At 39.3% G+C, this 20543-nt stretch overlaps 1 protein-coding gene across 5 annotated transcripts in view; it reads right to left on the bottom strand.

Annotated features, from left to right (window-relative positions):
* Nucleotides 1-184: 184 nt before the first annotated feature.
* Nucleotides 185-20543, bottom strand: part of nckap1 (NCK-associated protein 1) — a 37362-nt gene continuing 17003 nt past the window's right edge. For 3 of the 5 annotated variants that reach the window (XM_082556923.1, XM_082556925.1, XM_082556927.1), the window contains 29 exons: nt 20028-20120; nt 19869-19925; nt 18673-18815; nt 18461-18551; nt 17482-17619; nt 17265-17313; nt 16991-17147; nt 16712-16768; nt 16160-16256; nt 14785-14891; nt 14556-14688; nt 14105-14186; nt 13909-13967; nt 13560-13705; nt 13330-13462; nt 12299-12418; nt 11110-11249; nt 10470-10601; nt 9810-10028; nt 9072-9202; nt 8735-8832; nt 8207-8300; nt 7710-7792; nt 6579-6659; nt 6397-6490; nt 6196-6312; nt 3547-3656; nt 2577-2666; nt 185-2357 (listed from right to left, as the gene is read on the bottom strand). In XM_082556923.1, coding sequence (XP_082413049.1) covers nt 2241-2357; nt 2577-2666; nt 3547-3656; nt 6196-6312; nt 6397-6490; nt 6579-6659; nt 7710-7792; nt 8207-8300; nt 8735-8832; nt 9072-9202; nt 9810-10028; nt 10470-10601; nt 11110-11249; nt 12299-12418; nt 13330-13462; nt 13560-13705; nt 13909-13967; nt 14105-14186; nt 14556-14688; nt 14785-14891; nt 16160-16256; nt 16712-16768; nt 16991-17147; nt 17265-17313; nt 17482-17619; nt 18461-18551; nt 18673-18815; nt 19869-19925; nt 20028-20120 — 3168 coding nt within the window. In that variant the 3' untranslated portion in view covers nt 185-2240. The remainder of the gene's footprint in view (nt 2358-2576; nt 2667-3546; nt 3657-6195; nt 6313-6396; nt 6491-6578; nt 6660-7709; nt 7793-8206; nt 8301-8734; nt 8833-9071; nt 9203-9809; nt 10029-10469; nt 10602-11109; nt 11250-12298; nt 12419-13329; nt 13463-13559; nt 13706-13908; nt 13968-14104; nt 14187-14555; nt 14689-14784; nt 14892-16159; nt 16257-16711; nt 16769-16990; nt 17148-17264; nt 17314-17481; nt 17620-18460; nt 18552-18672; nt 18816-19868; nt 19926-20027; nt 20121-20543) is intronic. The other 2 variants (XM_082556924.1, XM_082556926.1) reach the window with 1 other exon arrangement.

The following is a 20543-nucleotide window of genomic DNA, read 5'->3' as shown; positions in this document are numbered from 1 at the left end:
AAGCAACATCTTATTATTGATTTTTTTGAACAGTTGTTTACTTGTAGATCATTGCAGGAGTCCTGAGTAGATTGGTTACCTGCTGCGTAAAGTCTAACTTGTCACCTGACTGTGAATTACCCTTGTGTGTTCATACTTACTGGTTTTTACCTCATTCATCGCAGGTAGTGGCACACACTCAGAGTTCAGGTCTGACACAGCCCTAAAGTTTATTTTATTCATGTCATTTTAAGTTACAAGTTGGAATCAGAAACACAAAAAAAAAAGAGAAGAAAAAAAAAAGAAGTTATAAAGTAAAACAGCAACCATTCCACATCAAATGGCAGAATGTGTCCACGGAGCTGTCCTTACAAGCTCATAATGCAAACTACTGACTCGCCACAGAAGAAACACCTTTTTGAACATTTTTTTTTCTGTGTTCCTGCTACGTTCTGTAAATATGACTTCACTTTGCAGCCACTTGCAGAATAACTCCAGCAGTGGTTAAAAGTCATGAGTAGTATGCAGAATGAACCTTCAGACAGAGCCCTGGGGTTAGTATTACACTAGCAAAGGGCTAACTTAAGGAGAGTAAGGTTTGTGTCTCATTACGTAGCCCCTGCTGTGCTCTGATTGAGGAAGAAAATAAAAATCAGACTGCACTTTGTAAAAGTTGTCCATCTGTCCTTTAAGGTCCCACACAACCGTCGCAAATATGTAAGAGTCATTGGTGGATGCCCCTTCGACCAGAATTTGCAAATCCAGTGAAAGCGGCACTGAGGGTGAATAATAATTGTTTTTTATTCTTATTGCAGCTCCAGTTCATCTTATGTTTTTTTATTAGTGTTAGGTGGTTAAAATGACCTTAGTATTAAAGTTAAACAGTTATATAACTGGACTATAGATGGTCAGCTATCATCAGCTGCTGCTAAGGTGCCTTTGAGTAAGGCGTGCTTCCCCCAGCTGCTTCAGTAGGGCTTCAAAAGAACAACGAAGCTCCTTTCCAGGAGCCACGAGTGGACTCGTTCTGATTAGGGGTTATTTTGTAGTTTTACTCTACCGCAGACAACATGTAGCACCTACTGCAGCGTCAGTCAGGGGAGCTGAGGGGAATACTTGCAAGTGTTTTCTTTTGCTTGATCCCACTGTAAGAGTTTAACAGAGCTGCCGCAGAGCTGGCGTCAAACACTGAAAACGCCCAAAAAAAACCGGCATTTCTCACCACTTGTCAACACTCCAATCCTTCCAAGCCCTGATACACACTTTTCTTTTTTTTAGTGTCAACACATTTGGCAAATCGTCATTGTCGTCGTCATAAAAATAACAAAACATAAACATTAAAAACAGACAGCTTCACATCAAAGTAGAATACAGATATTATATCTTTACCCACAAAATGTTCATGTTACGACTAGCTAGAAAAAAAAGAAAGAAAACATCACCATGTTATACAAGTGTGTGTCCGTCTGAATGTGTGTGTGTGTGTTTGTTTGCTAGGAAATGGTCGAAGATTAGTGTTTGGAACCGTAGATCTGCTCAGGATTGTGTATCTGTACGCGTGTGTAAACTCAGATTAACGAGCAACATGTCTTTCAGTATCAACACAGGAATCCTCACCCCGCATCCATAAAAGAAATATAATAAGAATAATAATAAACCCCACAAAAACATCAGAATCATTTGCATTCTCAAAGTAAGCATCCAAAAATCCATCACCACATAGTAGTTATCAGCTGGCCACTAAAGTTCTCAAAACTTTCATTGCAAAATTAAAAAAAACAAAAAAAAACAAAGGAGAAAAAAAATATTTTAGTGTCAACTATATATATATATACTATATATTTATACTTTTGTTCTTTATACCAACCAAACATTATGTATTTTTTGTGTTGCTATGGTCGTGGTCCCTGGCAACATCATGGAAACGGTACGATTAAAATAAAGACACTGATCCCCCAACTTCATCCAGCTCGTGTTTCTGTTCATATGTTGTGTTTTTTCCCTCCTCTTTTTAATTTGAGCACTTGTGTTTCATACGCTCTTCTTATATTTTGAGTGGATTTGTTTTCAATGCTACGCGTTTAGTGTTAAATGCCGACAGTGTTGCTTTTTTGTCCGAACACGCTGAGGCTTTGTAGGCATAGATTAGTGTGTTTAGTTTGGATTTAGTGTACTCTGGTAGTGTGTATTTGTTTTGTCTGTACCCCCATTCAATAGCAGACTATAAGGTATGCCTTTGTGTGGTTAGTGTCTGTGTGTGTCTATGCATTAGCGCTGATGCTCTGTTTGTAGACGGCGTGGTAGGCGTTTCGCAACAGGACGTAAGGGAAACAGGACTCCAGCAGGTCCATGGTGAGGAAGGGAGACTCCTGCACAATCTGAAGCAGAAACGAAATGCAGAACAACTCTTAGACGATTGGAAATATACGGTAATACTCAGAAGTAAACTTGAATGTTAAAAATAGTTCTGCACTTCAACTTGAATCCATTTTTTTTCACATCCTGATATAGCTTTGATAGTTGCTTTTTAGGATGTTTTACTTTTAAAAGAGGAACAAGTGTCGACAGATAAAGTCTCCTGTACGTAGTTTTCTTACCATGTCCAGCAGCAGGTAGACAGATTCTCTGTTACGTGTCGTCATCTTGTCCGTTTCCTGACCGATCTTCAGCAGGCTGGATGAGGCCAGCTACACAGAAACATGTTACAGACTGATGTTAAGAGTCTCTCAAGTCAAGCTTCGGTTTTGTTTTCGTATCAGTTTTAACTAAACTTTAGAATTTCTTGACAAAAATTGGGAAATTACACACCATTTCCAAATTTATCAAAGAAAATCTGACTTAACTGCATAATTACTGGAGCTTCAAAGACATGTAAGCACTTCATGACTGCTTGTCTACTCTGTACTTCTTATAACACAGACTGTTGGTAATAATGAGCCACAATACAAAGTCTTCTAGGGATAACAGTTTCCTTCCATAAGCCCTTCAGTTCTCCTTGAAATAGATTCTGTAAGCTGCTGTAACTCGAGGGATGAAACTCATTTGTCTGAAAGATACCTGGTATTTTGATAAGGGTGACGACCAAAAAGCTCACATAGATGTTCAGCTGGACTCAGATCTAAAGACTATGAAGGTCATTGCTTACATCACATAATTTTCATACACATCAAACCATTCAGCGAGTCCATGACCCAAGGTTTGGGACACTGTCATCCTCAAAGAGACCATTCCCTTTAGGATAAAAAGGTTTCATCAAAGGACAGAGCTGATCAGGATAACTTCGAAAGGGGACCCGAATAACGGCTCCAAGCCATATAATAGTCACCGGATACCTCAGTTGTAGGTTTTTCCTTTAATTTGTTACATTGCGTGTTTGATGTTGACATTATGATGAGAGATTGTATATCCCCCTATAAGTTTAAATGAATCTAATTATTCTGCGTATCTTCTACGTCAGAATGCAGACATGATGCCCTAAAGAACTGCCATCACAGCGCAGTGCTACACTAGAGAAACCCCAGTTATAATGTAAAGTTCTCTAAGAGTAACAGAAATGCAGTGTCTTACAGCCAGGAACTCTTTGAGGCGGTCCTCTATGCTTCCCTTGTGGATGGTGAAGAGAGCAGCAGCGATCTGGTTGATTGCTTTGGCCAGGCAGTGGATGTTGTTACAGTGGCCTGTAGGAGGCAGCAAACACACACGATTAGCTGAAGAAGGAGAGATTATTGACTCGGTTTAATTTCTCACATGTGACTTTCACAGCAGAGGAAATTTCAGGCTTATAAAACATGGATCTGTCAATCCTGGGCTTCATTTCTGTATCGCATGTGACATGGATGACAAGCACATGAATATAAAACGCGCGTGTAATCGTAAGGTTAGAGAACGGTTAGTGTGGCTGGACCGGTGCGACGTGTTAAGACCTGCTCCCGGCAAAACCAATCACTCGTCGGGACACAGTCTGCATACTAACAATGGTGGAGCCCATTACAACTCATTATCCTTTTCAAATGTCCCTTATTAACAATGGCGCCTTTCATTTCAAGGTTGTTAAGTGGCACTGTCTTGATAATTCGCGACCTTCAGTTATAACTCTCTTCGATACCTCATCAAAAGGCCTCATGTATCTGCAGCGATGCCCCTCCGTGGATCTAAATATCAAGTCTGTATAACTGAATGAATCTTTCAGGCAAATAAATAAAAACAAACACGGGTCACATGGGCTAAACAGACATTTAAAACTGATTAATTATTTAAAAAGTACACATAATGAAGATGATAATATGGCTCTAATGAACACACATAAATCAATCTTGGGGCACAAGGTCGACGTCATTTGCATGCAGAAACTGTCTCGCGCGTTGAACGTGGTAAATTTTGTTTCTTACAAAGTGGAATTTCGTTCCCCCAGCAGTGAGTCACAAGACGGGCTTATTATCCCCTTTATTAATGAATATTAGAGCAGGAAATGGAGGGCAAAATGATGGAGAGGAATCAATTCGTATCACAAATATACTTAAGTGCATCATGTATTATAATTTCTGTTCCGTAATCATTTGAGTCACAACAATTACTCCAGAATCTTTCCTCCCATAGAGTCTCAGCCGGCCTCAAACCAAAGTCAAGTCATTAAGCCAAACACTTTTTTAAAAGAACACACCTGGAGTGCAGCAGAATGCATGCATGGCATCTGTAATTTCCAGAAGGTAACTGCTGCTTGTTAGGCTAACAGCAAAAGTGAACATAACAAAGATTTGTAATGTGGGTTAAACAAACAAAGAAACCTAAAGCGGAGATGTCAAACTAATTTTACATCGTGGATCACAAATGCCCCACTCTGACCTTAAGTGGGCTGAACCAGTGAAACTCCCCTTTCTGTTGGTGGAAACGCATTCAACTAAACATTTAATCCCTGACTTATCCTAATATAAGAAAACTGAGTGTTCAGCATTAGAAATGTGGAGATACTGGAAAAACAGAAACTTTTCTCTCACTTAATTATTAATCTATTACATAAGTATTTCATGTAGTGTGAATGGCAGTGGGGAAGATCAATATTTACCAACAGAAAAAGCTGGAAAACTTTTGAAAATACAGATCCAGTGGACCCAACTGGCTTCTGGCCTCCGGGACTCATTATTCCACACCCCTGACCTGAAGGCATCACCGTCATGTTACTGTTTTTAACCCAGTAATCAGATGTACATGTTTTTCCTCTCGACTCTAGTGTCTAGCATGCTTTTCTGTCTCGCCAACCACTACGTCCATGAATCTTCTCAGCGGTCTTTTCTTCTCCTTCCTGTCTGGCAGCTCCATATTCAACTCCACTATTCAAACCATCTCATCCTACCTCTCTAACTTTGTCCTCAAACAGCTCCACTTGTGCCGTCTCTCCGATACACTCATTTCTAGTCATGTCCCTTCTGGTCACTCCCAACCAAACAAATCTGAGCATCTTGAGGGAGGCTGCCAACTCCACCCTGCCCACACTCTTCACCTCTGGCCTGTAGTGTTTTAAAAATCAGTCTACTAGGTGGCACTTCCTTTGTGGTTCTCAAACAACAACAAGAAAAAAAAAAAGGAAAAGGAAAACATTTTTAAACAATACCAGCCTTTTACACGTTTTCTTTCCACTGCCTACATCCTCCATATAAATGAAGCAAGCAGCGAGCTATCATTACCGCTCAGCTTGAGGGGGGGGATGCCATTAATTTTACATCCTGTCTCGCTATCACTGGCGCACGACAGACTTCTTTCTGCACACAGATACGACTGGCAGATATAGTTTGCAAGGCAGAAAGTAGTCCCTGCATGAAAATGCTTGCTGCAAGGTTGGTGTGTTTATTCCGAGTAACTGGGTCACAATTTGTGGAAAGAGACATTAATGCTGAGTTTTTCCAAATGAACTTTTTGGCACCTTAAATACCAAAATGGGAGAAGCGTTTCTTTCTATTAGAATCAAGAGAAAGCAGACATCTCTGCTAATAATATCTACAGAGCTGGCTGACTCACACCAAAACAGTCTAGATGGAGACACAGCACTGCAGGCCACAGGAAAAATATAGAAATGTGATTTTAGGATGAACCGCCACTTTGAGTCTTTGAAGTTTCGTGCCTTCTCTTTATTGCACTTCATACTGCAAACATAAAATCTGTGTGAGAGAGAGTCACTTTAACTAGATCTTCTTAACAAATCTACAGAGCATGGTGTCCTACCTTCGATGGCTGGGCTGTACTGCGACATCACGTTGCTGGCAAGTGTTGGCAACGAAACTGCCACAAAGACCATCAGCAGACAGGCGATCTTATACTCCTCCTCTGGGCTGATGTTCTCTGCAGACAAACATCGTGATGGTCATACAGATGAATTGCGTGGCTCCTGGATGGTGGTTGTGTGTGACCGTGTTTGCGACTCACCGCTCTTTTGAGAGGACAGAGCCACCACCAGAGCTGGGTCGATCTCACAGGGTAAACCTGCTGCTGAGGACAGCTCGTAAACGTTCATGGCCACCTGGAAACAGACAAAACATCCACATGAATGCAAAGAGCGGGACATCCGGAAGCGCTTCTACCTCGACAAGCCCGTCAGTGTGTTTTACCTTCATGTCCGTCTCTCGGGGAATGTGGTCCTTGAAATCCTCCACTGAGCTGACCAGGAAAGGAATGTGACAGGACAAAACCTGGAAAAAGCAAAACCGACACAGACCACTAAGACGGAGAAAGATGGAAGAGGAAATACTCTAAAATATTTATAAGTGTGCTTTTCAGCAGCCACTATCAGGAAATCTCAGACTGAATGAGCAAGGGCCAATAAACGTGTACCTCAACACTTACACTGAATGTCTTAATTTAATGTGTGATTTCAGAGTGCTGCCTGATATTTTTATCCTTTCACTTTTAATAAGCAGTTCTGGAACTTGGTCCAACTCCAACTTCTAAATTGCTAAATCCAGAGGACCAAAGAACATGAAAGCTTGTAAGTATAAACCATGATATTTATCATTAAAAAGACAAGAGGGGAGTAGCTGGAATCAGAGCCAGGTTTAATTCATATTTGATGTAACTCAGCTTATAACTCAGCTTTAACCTGACAGGGACATAATGCAAGCTATTGTGATTGTCGATGAGACAGTCTAGTAAGACTGATTTTGGCCATTTACAGTATAAAAGATGACGAGGTTCAATATTAAAATGCCTACAACATCTACTGTACCTTTCTAAATGAAAACATTTTTAAATGACTGTATTTTAATGCCATGAATATGCCCCAAAGCTGAATAAAGAAATGCACATTATTATAGTTTTGTATTTTCTAGTTTTAGTTTTGACTTTTTGTTTTAAATGAAGTTTAGCTTCAGTTAGTTTCCAGAGTAGATTTTCTTATTTCGGTTTAGTTCTTGTTAGTTTCCGTGTTCATCTTAGTCTTTTTAATTATTACTGCATGCTATTACTCTGAATGTCGCAGAGAAAATTAGTACAGGTTTTACAATAAAAACTAATTTTTCAAACGCAGCTGACCCACGGTGTGTCACAGTATCGTAAATAGTCAAACTTTCCTTTACATTTTCATTTTATTCTATTCAAGTTCACAAAATTGTTTGAGTTAATTAATTTTTTTCAGTATTTTTTTCCACATCCAGCTTTAGTTTTAGTTAATTATAATAACCTTGATTGACACAAGTTGCCAGTATCTATCACCTCAAAGTGGTATATGATTATGTGTGCCTTACGTCTCTCAGAGCCTCCTGAGCAAGCGAGCGGAAGGACAAAATGACCCCAATGATGGTCATTCTCTTCAAAACACTGTCCACAGCTACAAAGACAGAAAACACAGCGAGTGAGTGGAATTACAGCAGCTGTCACAGTGATCAGTGTTAATTCAGGAGTTCACCAGTCACAAAAATAAACTTGCAAGGAGGTGTATCAATTTGTACTTCAAGTGTACTAACTTGAAGTCATTTCTAACCAACCACTTTCAGTACGATGGCAAGTTTAACACAGATCTAATCGAATCTCAAACAAGAGACTGACACTGAGACACTGACATGAAACAAGCCAAGGCTGCTGATTGTAAACAGCTAAATATCACACACACAAAAAGTGGCATAAGTACTCCCATCGTGTTTGGATAATCACTTATTGTTTGGCGCCATGATGAAACTGCAGCTGCAAAGATCTGTGCCAAGTAAGTGTAAGCACAAGTATTAGCGTTAGTGTTAGTAATTACAGGTGAGTTTCTTGAAGAGCGCAGCCATGTGGTCTGGTTTGTCAAAGCTCGTCCTCATCTGGGTCAACACCTCCATGTTTTCTACCACCAGTTTCTACAGAGAAACGCAAATAAACAAAACATAAATATATGTAAGAACATTTTGTCAAAATTTTTAAAAAAGAAAAAAAAAAGCCTGGTTATGAATGAAACCATGGAAGGCGTCAGACTACACTAAACACTCAACATCAACCAATTTGTTTCCCTATTTTTGGCTCTCTCTGATGTAAGGAAGAAGGGATATCCCCAATTAGGCCAGGCACACTGCTCGGACTTCTCACAAAAGATTACAAATATATGAATCAGTTTTCTGAATATTATATTTTAAAAAAAGAAAGAATCAGAGACGCATCAGGTAAGGAAAAAGAAATCACTCATCTGAATAAAACTCACTGACTAATAATATCACCTGTACAACTTGGTATAACAGTTTATATTATTATTATTCAATATGTGAGTATATCTTTATGATTGTGGACATGTTTATACCTTCAGCTCAGCAACCTGAGATGAGATGTGCCACATCAGGCTCTCACTTAGAAACTTCATACCATACGGGCCCAAGAGCTCTGACAGGGAACGCATCTCTGTGGAAAAAGCAAAAAAATAAACACTTTCAATAAACTTTCAGCAGAAAAAAAAAAAGACGAGGAACAGAAAAAAAACAAGATGGCTAAACTCTAAACTTATATTAATACACAAAACCCCACATTAAAGTTTCTCTTCTATAGCTGATTTATTGTTTGTCGTCATAAATACCAAGTTACTAACATTTTCATGCACAAAGTGTGTTTGTATGAGTAAACAATCTTTTGAGTGATTGTACCCGAGATATCAGAGTATTCTTCAGCATTGAAAGTTAGTTCGTTCTCAGTGGGCAGGTTGACGAAAGCCTTCATGGCGGGGAAGTAGGCGATGTGTCCGTTACTGACCTGGCGGAGCAACGTTTCCAAGTACCTACAAACACACACAGGATGCTGTCTCAGTATAGGTTACATGCTTGGTCCTCAAAAGAAAAACAAGCTGGGCTCCATTAAGGTCTGTCGGGTATAATAAATAAGTAAAACTGTAGCCACTGAGCTTGCAAACTATTAAATTTTTTATTTGGTTTTCTGCTTGTTTTGGGTTCAGGATTTACCCCTCACTGGTGTGGATGTGCTTATTTGGTCCTCTAGTTAAATAGTGCATCTTCCTAAATGTTATAATAAATTAAATGTTAAACTAACTAAACTAACTTTTCAGAAGAAAGTTAAGGTAGGGTGCACTCAAAACTGTTCGTTTCAGACAGAAGGTAAACAGAGAGGCTGAATTAAGGCCCCGAAAAAAGCTACTGTAGTAGAGGCCAAGAATAAAGACATGGAGCTGGATGTGAGGAGAATAGAAATTGCTCTGATTAAAAAAAACAATCATCTAAAACTACTGAGAAAAGTCTAGTGAGTTATTTGCGTTGTTTGTTGTTTATTTCCTCCTCAAATTACACTTCTGCTTCCTTTGCTGTGTCATTTTTTGGTATTTTATTAACAATGTTTTTGGAGAATTGCAGAAGTGCTAAAAATCAACACACCAGTTTGTGTATAAACTGGTGATGGTGGGCTCTCCGTGGCTGTCCAGGTGCTGTGTCTGCTGCAGGAGGACGTTGTTGAAAACTCGTGTGATGTCGATGGTGACGTAGTTCTCTATGGACTGCAGCACGGTCATGTATGCTCGGACGCTCGTCAGCAGCTCGCTGGGCTTGGCTATCTCCTGAGTAGCCTGGTTGTACATGGTCATCCCCACTATGGACCTGGACACGATCAGAGGTCAATAAGACATGCCTAAGTTAAAGTACATTTAGTAAGAGCACTTTTAAACCTCAAAGTTGCACAACTTACTTTAATTACCTTAATTTTAACGATCATAAAGCTGCAATCCCTTAACTTTTCATTCTGAAACACCAAAGCGGTTTACACCTAAACTGCTCAATTAATCTGCTTTTAAATAACTGCTTAAAGCACAACCTCTGGACTGTGCACTGCTTAATAATTACTGTCATGTCATGATGAGGTAGTAATTTGTACTTTTTCCTATTCACTGAAAGCTGTACATGTAGTATTTAATTAACACAGAGGTGGTGAAGAGCAGCGTTAGCTGGGCTGCGAGGTCGACAGATGCAACTCTAAATTGGACAAAATGTATCTGTAATTATACACCTTCACTATGAAAGCATGCGTGCGTGCTTATTTACTTGGTAAATCGGATCTCCAGGTGCGAGGTGAGGTACTCCCTCGGTGTGAAAGTGTGCTCCCACACAATCAGGTTGGGAACGTAGTTGATGGAGAAGCAGAGTTCAGATAAGGCGGTGTGGAGTTTATCCAGACTGGGGGGCGGGAGGAGACACATAAACAACAGATATGATTAAAACCTGATCTGTGCAGAGAAAACAAGCAACAATACCAATAAAACCAATAAAAGAGAGCAAAACTATGAGACTTAAAATGAAGGAAGTATAGATATATGTAGGTGAAAATATAAAAACTTAATTGGAAAGCGCTGACACGTCTGGGAAACGGTGATAACAACACGGTGGAGGGTTCAAAACAATACCAGCCAGATTTGATGTGTTAAAAAAATAATATTTCAACTATTTATAGGAGAAAGAAACAGCTAAATATTACCATTTTCATTTTTACTGCATGAGCAAAGATGAATACTTATTAATCTATAAACAATTACAGATCACTATAATTAAAACACACTCAACAGTAATGAGTTTTTAAAAGAAGCACAAAGAATAAGCTGAGCCTGAGAACAGACAGAGGCAGACTGTGGCTCTGCAGATCCTTCAAAAACATTCAGATCTTCACGTTCCCTCTTTTTGTACTAACTTGGTGACCAGCAGTCTGTTCTTCCTCATGCTCTCCACGCCTGGTTTCTCCCTCTCCGGCTCGCCTTTCTTCCCCGTCGCCTTCTTGCTCTTCTTGTTCACAGCTTGGCTGATGGTTTTTGCGCAGTGCTTGGGAAGCAGCTAAGGTAAAAATAAAAAGGTACAACATTTCACTACAATTATTAAGCCACTGATATTTTGTTTTAAAGTGCTCTTCAGATTTACATGAGACCTTTTTACTTGTTTAAAGAATCATTATTGTTTTATATTATGATTTTTACAATTTATTAAAAATTTTACTTATTAAGCTCCTTTTTTCCTCATTTAACTGAAATCTTTTCTGTTGATTATTTTTTTAACTTATTGATTGATTTTGTTTTGCCTTGCTCTCATTTTTTTTTAGCTATTGTATTTTATTTAAGTAAGGTTGTGGATTTTTTGAACGTTTGGGATAAATGAGGTATATTTCATCTCATGTTGAAGACAAAAGAAAAGCAGTAGTAATCTTTCTTAGGCAGTTAAACCAGGAGACTGACAGACATATTTAAGGAGCTTTTAACAACAACAAGCTTCAACAAATGACTAAATATTTATATGGACAAACATCATTTTATGCTCTGGGTATTGATGGCAAAGTGTTGGTCGATCTGAGAATCTATTTCAGTACTGGGTCAAACTTGCATAATAGCAAAATTATCAATACTATGTATTATTGTTTCTACATTAATAAGCCAGCAATTAATTTCTTAATGCCCAAAAAAGGGATAATTTACAACTGAATCAACATGTAGCAATTACATGTGGCAAAATATTTTACAAAGCCTGATTCTACCTTGAAATAAAGTATTTTTTTCATACTGGAAGAAGGAAATAAACTCCCGGATGTATTTCTCCTCTTGTGTGGAAGTCTGCACAACTGTAGCCCTGCTGTTTTGTTCCTAGTGGAAACCCTGACAGTAGTTTAAGTATAGATTAAACCAGATGAACTGGTCAGTTTATCTTTGGATTGATTTTATTCTCAATAAAGTCTGTCAGCGTCTAACCAGCGTTCAAACAGAGGGTGTTGGAGGGGTTGGCTGACGCAGATTGTTAACCTGTATCACTGTCAGTCTGATCAGTAATTTGTAGCATTTGTATTCAAGCTAGAAATGTCAAACTGTCCCTGTAAACAGTTGGCTTTGTGTTCCTACCTGGTCACTAAGTGTACACTGCTCGGTGCAGATGTCAGTGATCAGGTTTCTGGCCTGTTTGGCCATTTCGTCCAAAAACATGTTGCACAACGACAGGCTTCGATCCCCTATGTGGTGACGCTGAGGAGGAGAGTAGGAAGAGACAAAAAGACTCAAAGTGAAATCATTATCAAAACAGCATAATCATCACACATATCACGCCTGATGCCCAGGCTCAGAGGGGAAAGCGGCTGTCAGTCAATGATAAAAATTGTATTGAATTTTGTAGAATCTGTTTCAAAAAGACCAAAACAGTTACTGCGGGGTGCCTGTTTAGATGCATTTTAGATGGGTATAAAAAAAGAAAGCCCAACTGTCTGCTGGTTCCAATAACAAGTGTGTTTATCAGTGTCCTTCAGTTTATGCCTATACTGAGTCAATTTTTGCTTTTCACTTCCAACCAGCATTGATTAAAGCCACACTCGACTGGCTGAACATCCCTGAACTGTAATGTGAGTTTTTTCACATGGAAAGTTTCTTCTTCTTCTTCCATGTTTTTCCTTTTTCCCCTTTAATTTTTAAACATTTAAATCATCGGAGTGTGAAATTGGATTAAAACTGGGAAGTCAAAGACTCCACATTTTTATATTTGGAAAATTCACTAAAAGTTGACCAAATGGGCACATTTTTGTAACATTTGCTGCTGACATTTTGACCAACTGATACCATCAAACATACACAGAATTGGCCATTAGGAGATCCTATTTGAAGTGCAGCAACACGTGCTGATAACGTCCTCGATTACGTTTAAAAAGAAGAAAATGTGTCTCGGTTGATTTACTGACCTCTACGCATTTCCCTTCATTATATCCACCCCCCTTTCATTACATCTCCCCATCTATCCTCCTTCCTCTGTACCTTCCGTTCAACCCACAGATATCTATTCTTGGGAAACTTTCAAATGTCCTCATCTCCCCATCTACAGGCGCCATTATGTAAAATTAAAAAGAATATCACACAAACTGGGTTTTTGTATGCATGTGTGTATTTACCTCCTCGGGACAGAGCTCATGTGTACAGGACATGAAGTGTGTACAAAGCAGAGGGAAACAGACTGAGTGGCGGCTCTGGGAGGGAAGCTCCAAGCACTGCTGAAACATCTTCTCAAATGCACGGCTGTAGAAGCTACACACAAGAACAGAGAAAAAAGGAAAATATACATATTTAAACTTATGTCTGAATTATGCACAGGACTTACCAGAGTTTCACATGAGTGTCTCACCAGAAAATAGACAGGTCTGATGTCTCCACAAGCATCTCCACCAGAGAGTCCACCATCTTTGTGTGGAAGATGATGGTGTTCATCATTTTACCGAGCTCTTTGTGATCGGCTAAACCGAGACTGGCTTTAGAGACACTTGTGTAGGCCTAGAGAGAGGAATAACAGCACAAGCAGGGCATAAAAGACAAATCCAAGTTCTTTATTGTTACATATTGCACTACCCCGACTTACTGAACAGGATCGTTAATATCACATTAAATATTTTATTATGTTTTAGTTTTCAAGGATAACATAGTTTCCTTGAAAGACTTATTTCAAAAGAATTTAAGCATGAAAGTTGTGTATATACCTGCAGTCTGAACCAATCCAGTCTCATGCCTCTGAAGTCAAACACTTCTCCATCCTCCACTGAAACACACAAATCACACTCAGTATTTTAGTAACTTTAATTATTAATAACTGTACTACGATCAATACTGCCAGTGCAAATGCAAAAATAACGACTCGTCCTGGTATTTCTCTGATCTTCCATTTAACAGTCTTACCTTGTTTAACACTGAGAGAAGTCATGGTGTTGACAAATGAAGACATGATTATAGATTCATCCTCTGGACACACAGACAGGTTCTGTAAAATAAAACGGAAATGAGGCTGATTAGACAGGACTGTATTCACTGTAGATTCATCTTTTAAATATGACAAAAATGTTAATAAATAATACAGTACATTAAAAGTTTGAAGAGCATTATAGAAACAAAAAAGTTGAATTTTTATATTAATATTAAAAACAAAACATGCTTTTAAAATTGCGTTACAGTAAATGTAAGACCTGTAATCTGACACCTGACATAAGCAGCCTCACAGCCGTGCTGGATGGTGACACCAGCTCAATAACACCATGTTTTAGGAGGAAAGCAATATCAGATTAAATGTGACTGAATGCAGTAAGAGTGCTTAGTCTCAGGAGTTTGTATTTTTTTTTTTAAATGTTCCCACCTGAACCAGTTCATTCAGCACCACAGCATCAAACCCAGACAGGTACTGGACGTAGTATCGCTGCATCACAGGCCCATACTTCCTGACATGAGCTCTGAGCTCCTCCATGTAGAAGATCAGCTCAGCTATGTGTCTGCAAAACACACATACACACATCAGCAGGTGTGAAGACGCAAGTGTGTTTATACAGGCATGACGCGTGTACACAAACACACTTGTCCACGCTTACTTGTCTATGAAATCATCTGTGCTTTTCTTCTGGATGTTGTCTGCGTGTCGAAGCAGCCAGATGATCTCATCACGGGCGAATGACAGCGCCATGAACACAAACAGCGCCTAGCAGACCAGAAATTTGGAGGGAAGTGGTGAGAGAGAAGCTCGCAGCATCTGCGTTCTCAGAATCTCTAAATGCAATCTGAGACTTTATGAATGGCTTTGCAGCTATTGGTGCCGTATATCAAGTTCCACTAGAAGAATTGGGCTGGTAAAGACTCTAAATGATGCATAATTTAAAAGACATGTTATTGTGGTAGTTTACTGCATATTTTATATAATCTGTTGCACTCTTTTACCTATTCCGTTTATCCTGACTGAATTTCAGCTATAATGAAAACAAAAGGTTATTTCAATCCATGTTAGTTTTATATTTACTGGGACCTGTTCTGGGATCTGTGTGCTCTCCCACGCACATACATGAAAAGCTGAAGAAAGGTAAAGCAACAGGAAAACCACCCTGTACAGAACTATAAACATCAATGGCAGCAGGAATGATACCACTAAAGTCTAAGAGCATGGAAAGGATGATGGCAAAGCAACTTGTAGAATTGCATTGATCTCTGTAAACGCCAACCTGCTCTGTAGAGAACATTAAAATGGCTGAATGAGGGTGGCTTTGTAGCTTGCCTGAGCTCCCTCTCAGGCTCTGTACACAAGATCTGGTTAAATTAATTAATTAAAATAAATGAATTTGAAATTAGTTTAGGTCTATCTAATGGGTTTTGGTCAATTTAAACAATAGCAAACATCCCGAGCAACAAAAAGCAACTAAACAGGTGATACTGTAGTATTTAAGGCAGCTTTTTATAATTCATCAGGTTGCAGCCGCTTTCATTTGACATGTTGTTTTCAAGTTATGTGAGCCACTGTGAAATGAACCATTGTTTTGCAAAGACCACTTTTTGAAGTTTTGAGCTGAATGTGTTCGGCAGCTTAGTGTTTTTGAAGCCTCACTGGAAACTGGGCAGATCTGATTGTGAAACTGAAGTTCAACACAAATCATAAGGCAGGCCTGGCCTTAATCATGTGCTGCCTTATAATCAGTCATGACAGTAATATGGACCATGATTTAAAATATAAAGATCATGTTGTATTCCACACAACTTGAAAATAGAGATTGAGACGATAAACACCAGCGATAAGGTCATAGATCAAATGAATTAGAGGATATTTCCCCCTGGACTTGCATAAAACCCAACTTGTTTTTGTAACAAAAACAAAGTTATGTCCTGCTGAAAGAAAGAAGGTTTAAACCTGAAACAGGAAGAAACAGAAAGTCTATGATTACAACTGAACAGAGTGTTATTTGCAGTGTTTTTTTATATTACCTTTGGACCAAGCAGTCCAGGTTGGTCAGCTAAAACAGTGGCCAGCTCTTTCAGAGCTGATCTGAGGAACTTGCGCCTCTCTCTGTGCATGGAGCCTCTGTAGGCAGCCAGAGAGACCGAGGAAGTCAGAGCAGTGCATCAAAACATACAAGGCAATGTGATTAAATGGTATTCTGACACTTTTAGGACAATCCCGCAGGAGGACAAAAAGTAAGTAGATGACAGTGACAGCAGAAGAATAAAGATGAAAGGGGAAGACGGAATAAGTAATGAGGATAAAAGCAGAGATGAGGCATGGGGGGAAGACGACGAATAGAGGATAAAACGGGAGGAAAACATGAAAAAGGATACAGAGAAAAGGGTGATGTTTCACAGTGAAGCTTCCCGAGAGAGGGTAGACGCATATGCTAAAATGACAGTTAAAATCTTTAAATAAAAGACCAGGAATATAAATTAATAATATAGAAAATGGGGGCATTAGAAAAAAAATAAAATAAAATGTGAATGTATTTTATGTTTGCATGAGATAGTATGAAACAAGGTTATACATACGCATGAGACAGGGCCTGTTCTTTGCACTCCCTGATGTCATTGATGCGTTTGTTGTACCTGCAAAACACACAAGAGGAAAGGATGCTTTAAAAAGAGCAAAATGGGAAAACTGGGACAGAAAATGACAATCAAATCTTCAAATTCCTCAATAAAAATTCAAACCACAAAGATATTCAACAATCATATCAAAGTAAAAAAAAGGAGACATGATCACAGTTTGTGTGATTGTGCACCAGTTAAAGAGCGCCTGCCTGTGTCCACATAGACACATTCTCATACCCTCTGATGTTCACAAAAAGGTCCTCAGCAGCCTTGTGGATGTGGAAAACTTCATCCCTGAACAGACAGAGACAGGTGGAGCTCTGCAGAGCCAACTTCCACAAAGACAGCGCTGCTGCGTCGCTATTCAGCGCCACATGACACAGGATGAAACCAACTGCAGAGAGAACGGAGAGAAATACAGAGCTAACTGCAGACTGAAGCCTTTTGATCATCTGGCACCCAATTCACATGATCAGAGCACTAGATTCGACTCTGCTTCTACACTACTTACAAACAATCCACTTTTCCATTGTGTCCAGTGACAGGTATTCACAGGGCATCTAAAGACAAAGACACAGTTGAATTCAGTTTTTCCAGTTGTATCACTTGGCACAAAGAAGCTCTGACATCAAAAGCCTGCACAGAACAGGTTAATAGATTATTGAGAAGCTTTAAATGATCATTCAGATCATACAGATTATTTTAAGACAGTCAATCGGGATACTAACAGTGTCAGACTGAGCAGGATTGAGCATTGTGGAGGGAGCAGAGATGAGAGAAAGCAGCTGGGCGTTCCTCCACTGGTCAGCTGACAGATTCCTCCTGGGATAGACCATCTGAAGGCTGACCAACGCATCTGACAGGGACTGCAGGAGGAGAGACAGGACTAAATTCTTCCGGTATAAAACTGACTTTTGAAACTAAATAAGCAGCAATTTCAGAGCCACTGTACGCAAACTTGGAAAAAACAAACAAACCCCAAAACCCTTTATAGTGTTGTTAAAGTCATGAAAGTTGTTAAACCATCCTCTTTGTTTTCAATTAAGTTTATTTGAAGAATCAAGCCTGATTTAGACTTCTGCAGGAAATAAATGTCCTCATTTTTTATCGTAACCGGAAACTCTCCCCAACCCTATGCTGTAACCTTCTACACCATTCGAGTCGCTGCGAGCTGTGTCGACCCAACATGAGGCGCATGTCAGGTTACGGAAAATGTTACAGAGTAGGGCAAAAACCGAGTTTCCAGTTATGACGGAAGTCACAACGTAGATTTCCCACGCAAGCATAAGTCATGCATGATTTGAAAAGTAGAAGTCTGTGTGTTTGTGGACAATATGCCACATAAGCTCAGTGAGGCATTTGAAATGCTATGACAACTGAACCTCATTCAAAAACAACACTAACCAATAAAAGCAGAAGTATCTGTAAACACTGTAGATCATGGTGCATATACCAGGGCTATTGATCAAGGAAAATCAAACCAGTGATTGTTTTGATCAGTACTGACATCACATTTTTATTCAGTACAGCTACAGGTGTATACACAAGTGATCTACATGGATGAACAGAACAGACGGGTTCCTTTACAGAAACCTTTTTCCTAGTTTTAGTATAGATGTTGCAAACCAAAAGCTCTCTGCATCAACTATCTTGCATTTGTACAATGTTAAAAACCTACATTTCACAATGCACAAACAATTCTCCCACCTTTCCATGTGGAACAAACTCCTCCATCATCTTCTTCAAAGGGTTCTCATAATCCACAATCATTTGGCCCAACCTGGGGTACTCCCGGTCACTGCAGCAACACACAGAGGTAGTGACGTAGTGTCTAAGTAACTGTTTCTACTAACAGTTTATGCTGCTATGATGTCTGTAATAGTGTGCAAACTTCTCACATCAATCTAACTCTCAGTTACCTGGCTCCATGCGTCATCTCATGGGCATAGTTGTAAAGCCCTATGATGGCTTTCCTCTCCTCTATGCGAGAAAGTATTATCATCAGAGTAGTGTATGTTACCACCAGATCCAGGTAGTTCTTAGTCAGGTCAAAATTCACCGTCTGATGGGGGAACACAGGTGTGTCATTACATGAAGCAAACAACAAGAAAGGCAGCGATTACACAGAAACAAGAGACTATATACCTCCATCAAGGCTGAACACTTCCTCTAAAGGAGGGGCAGGCAATTAATGTTCCCAAGAGGCCATATGAGATACTGGGACTGTTGTGGAGAACACCACCAATAAGTTTTTAAAGAGATAAAATTGAGCAGAATTGAGTTCAGCTTACTGGAGTAGCCCCACAACAGCCCCAACAGGCCCTGGGGAATTTTAATTACCCACTCCTGCTCTGAAATATGTATAAATTGAGTTTATACATGCGGAGGTGATCTGGATCCAGTTTAGTCTGTAATATTTTCAAGGACATCAAGATGATACCTTCCAAATTCTATCACTTTGGCGTATCTTTTAAAGTATGACACAAAATGTGCAATTATGCTCTAATTCACAAAGGTAAAGAATCCTTTTCAAAGATCCTAAACTTCAGTGCAGGTTAACTCCCAGGATTTGTCCCAGACTAAACCCACCCTGTGGTAACATTTTCATGCAAACAGAAAAACTGAACCAACCATTTAACTTCCTTGCTGGAGGTAAAACATATTCATAAATACTTCTGTGGCTCTGGAATGCTCAGGGAATGAGGAAGAATGAAAAAAAAATAGAGGAAAGAAAGGGGAGGAGAGAATCTCTTTAGGATTCTTCGGTTCTGAAACATGATGAGGTAAGCACAGGAGAAAGATCTCACTTAATGGTTCTAATAAAAGAAAGGATTAAGTCTAGAAGTCGTCAGGGGGGAAAAAAAATCTTCAATAACTTTACAGCTTATTGTAGTTCAAGACTTCTGAGTGGGATCTAGACTCTTGCTCCTCCTTTGGGCCTCGTTTTCAGTCTCTAGGAAAAGGGAGTCTTTGACCCACAACAGAACTTTGCAGGTTCTGGTGGGTAATTCTTCCTTTTTAGGCTTCTTTCTATGTTTTCTGAAGCGTTAAAACATTGTCCTGTTACATGTGATACACATTCTTTAAAAAAGATAAATAAAATATATTTGCTTACAATGTCAAAGAAGACCTGGCAGGCATCGATGGTGTTCAGCAGCTCACACACATGATCCTATTAATAGAGCGAAGAGAAATGTTTTCATTAGAACCACCAAAGTAAAAGAAACACGTCCTCGTGTGCTTCACCTGAGTGCCACTGTGTGTTTTTCCCCACCTTGAATTCCATGACATCGACGAAGGTAAAATAATAGAGAGCCAGGTTCTTCAGAATCTCTGACTTCTCCTTCTGCAGCTGGGCCAGCTGTTGCTATAAAACCACATGGCAAAGAACACAAAGTTGTGAATTTTAGAAGTGCTGCGTGAACCTGAGGCTTAGGTTTTCCAGTAACTAAGTACTGCTTTCACTGTGTTCCCTTCAGAGTAGTCACAGAGAAACGTCATACAGCAACTCAGGACCGTTTACTCTTTTACAGCTGGTATGATTAAAAGATGGGACTGACTTTGGACATTTCTTAAATGAATCATCAAAATCATCTTTTAAATAAAAAAGAAACTCTGGTTAAGTTCTATTTAACTCTGGAAATATGTTTCTTTGACAATTTGATTTTTATTAACTCTGAAGAGAAATATCTGCATATTCCTATCCCACCCAGCTAAAAAGATGTAATTATCAAGTTTCCCTTCAGGGATCCGTAGAGATCATCAGGTCTTGAGTTTCTTCATTTTGAAG

This window comes from Aulonocara stuartgranti (genome assembly GCF_965226115.1).
Source record: "Aulonocara stuartgranti genome assembly, chromosome: 13".
Classification (NCBI taxonomy): Eukaryota; Metazoa; Chordata; class Actinopteri; order Cichliformes; family Cichlidae; genus Aulonocara; species Aulonocara stuartgranti.
Note: the sequence above shows the minus strand (reverse complement) of the source record. Positions and strands in the feature narration are given on the sequence as shown.